The sequence below is a fragment of the Octopus bimaculoides genome, chromosome 4, assembly GCF_001194135.2.
Source record: "Octopus bimaculoides isolate UCB-OBI-ISO-001 chromosome 4, ASM119413v2, whole genome shotgun sequence".
Classification (NCBI taxonomy): Eukaryota; Metazoa; Mollusca; class Cephalopoda; order Octopoda; family Octopodidae; genus Octopus; species Octopus bimaculoides.
Window position 1 is genome coordinate 74,905,469 of NC_068984.1, and position 3,002 is coordinate 74,908,470.

General features: G+C 35.0%; 1 protein-coding gene across 1 annotated transcript in view; it reads left to right on the forward strand.

Annotated features, from left to right (window-relative positions):
• Window positions 1-518, forward strand: part of LOC106882964 (uncharacterized) — a 63,220-nt gene extending 62,702 nt beyond the window's left edge. Inside the window, exon 21 of the mRNA XM_052967636.1 lies at window positions 433-518. Coding sequence (XP_052823596.1) covers window positions 433-518 — 86 coding nt within the window. The remainder of the gene's footprint in view (window positions 1-432) is intronic.
• Window positions 519-3,002: the final 2,484 nt, after the last annotated feature.

The following is a 3,002-nucleotide window of genomic DNA, read 5'->3' on the forward strand; positions in this document are numbered from 1 at the left end:
TTATTATTATTATTATTATTATTATTATTAAGCAATGTTAATTCTCTAAACGAGGTATTAACAGTAACTGCACGATAAAGTGAAGTATATTGCCACTTAAATGTAGCTGACCCCTAGGGATGGATGTCACTGTTGCTTTTAGCCCCAGGAGGACATCTCCTCCAGCTGGCTTATCGACACACTTCTGTGTCCTGTTTGTTTTGCCAAGGGAAGTTATCCCTCTCATCGTCATCTGTAGCACGAACGGACTCGAGTTTCAGGGTTATTTCCCATCGTCAGCGTCCGATAGCCACCGATCTGCGATGAGAAAGATAATTCTTGGCAAACTTATGTATCTTTTTCCATGTATTTTTTATTATTATTATTATTATTATTATTATTTGCTTGTAGAGTTTATTATATAGTATAATGTTTTTTCCTTTCTCTTTGTAGGCGCTTATTCATTCGGAAGATTTGCTTCTGGTGGAAATGGTACGTCGTTAACTCATATATACAATATTCATGTCGTTAATTTGTGAGAGAGATCTAGAAAATATATTTCCCTTCCAAAATCCATAATGCATATTATTCCGAAATCTGCCTGCGACAGGAATATATATACATACATTTGCGGGATCTTTTTTAAAACAGGGGCCACATTTTTCATTAACGAAACACTTTGAAACTTGGAACACTGGTAGAATGTGTCATATAAAACATCTTTTTCTCTTAGTCTTCTTAAAAAAAAAACAGAAATCCCCAAGTTATTCCATGTTAAAGTTGTCGTATTTCTGTAATTTCAACCAATCACTGACGTCCATTCAGCCCATATACATTAAGTGCCGACTACATAAACAAACGATTCTGAAACAATTCTATCGGTGATAGCAAATTTAAAAAGAAAAAAGAAAAACGAAGCTATCGAAATTAAATACGCTTTACACCGCTTAATCAGCCAAAGGAGTAAATGTAAACAACTGAATACTTGTCAGTGATTGGTTGAAATTATCGAAATAAGACAATTTTTTACATGAAATAAATTCGAATACAAAAATATTTTTCTGTTCTATAACACAAAATAGATAAGTATACGAAGTTTGAAAGTCTTTCGGTACCAAAAACACTACGTAAAACATTAATGAAAAATGTGGCCCCCGTTTTAAAAAAGATCCCATTTGCGAGTGTGTGTGTGTGTGTGTGTGTGTGTGTGTGTGTAGATAAATGATAGAAAATGGAATGAATGATATTCATTATTGAAAAACTGTTTCGATAAATTTTTACACATGTAGTACAGCACTAAGATGCTGTGTAATCATTATTACGCGTCCAAGGTGTAAAATATGCGATCATTAGATCTAACCGTCATCGACTCAGTGTGAGGATGCATACACCAAAGGATGTATCATTTTAACTTATTTCAGCGCATTTCGCTGTTTTGTAAAAATAATTTATGTTTGAAACTTTATTGATACTATCTGCTTATTTTACTTTAATCTTTATCATATTGGGTGTATTTATTTCTGGTTCTTAAAAGAAGTTACATGTATGTAAGAAGCATATGTGTGTGTGTATACCAAACTATATGCATTACCTGATATGTGGGTTCGACCTAAGCTAACAATTATGTCAGAAGTGTATATGTACCCATATATATAAATAAATACGTGAACATATTCTATCTCCCCTCGTAGCTCATAACTAATAATAACTCAATATAGAAATTATTTAACTATGCAGGAAGCAGGTTGGATTTGGATAATATACGTTGAACATAACGGTAGCAGTCGTACATCTAAACGCAAGCACAATTTCTACTATATAAATACACACACACACACACACACACACACACACACACACACACACACATATATATATATATATATATATATATATATATATATACACATTGATAGATAGATAGATAGATAGATAGATAGATAGATAGATAGATAGACTGTTGTATAATATGCGAGAGTGAATGTATGTTTTGTCTTCTTACATGTCTGTTTATTGAATAGCTAGAATACATATTTGACATAAATATTTGCATAACGTGACACGAATTACATTTCATGATCCTGTATCAGATTTATTCTCTGTGATAACTGCGTTGTTATGCATTTTTAAAAATCTATCAGGAAGATATAATAGTTTCAAGTACATAATGCCCTTACATTTTAGGATGTTCGAGATTCCTGTCTTTGTAAGGCAAAGATTACCGATTATATCGTAGACAAACAGTTCTGTAACCGTGGTGTGCGCAGATGAAATATTTTCGTTAGCGAAAGACCAATTTGATTTGTTGGTCCGGACAAGTTACCCGATTAAGATGATGAAGGTATTGCAGAAACGTCAGAACTTCGGACAAAATACAATCTCAGTTCAAATCACACCAAGATCATTTTTGCCTTTTATTCTTTCGGTGTCGATAAAATGAAGTACTGGCCATGAACTGGGAGTTGTTGATGTTGCAGTAAATTTGAAACAATATTGAACCTCTACTATAGACAAACGATTCCTTTATCTATAAGACATTGGTTATAACTGATTTCTAGCATTGCAAAAAAAAATGGTTTTAATTATTGTGACAACAGAGTTAATGAGACACCGAGTAAGTTACAGAAAACTACATGAGCTAATACGGCAAGATTCAGACTCAAACTGTAAAGGAAGATTAGCTTGTTGTTGGCACTCCGTCGCTTACGACGTCAAGGGTTCCAGTTGATCCGATCAACAGAACAGCCTGCTCGTGAAATTAACGTACAAGTGGCTGAGCACTCCACAGACACGTGTACCCTTTACGTAGTTCTCGGGGATATTCAGCGTGACACAGTGTGACAAGGCTGACCCTTTGAATTACAGGCACAACAGAAACAGAACGTAAGAGAGAAAGTTGTGGTGAAAGAGTACAGCAGGGTTCGCCACCATCCCCTGCCGGAGCCTCATGGAGCTTTCGGTGTTTCCGCTCAATAAACACTCACAACGCCCGGTCTGGGAATCGAAACCGCGATCCTATGACC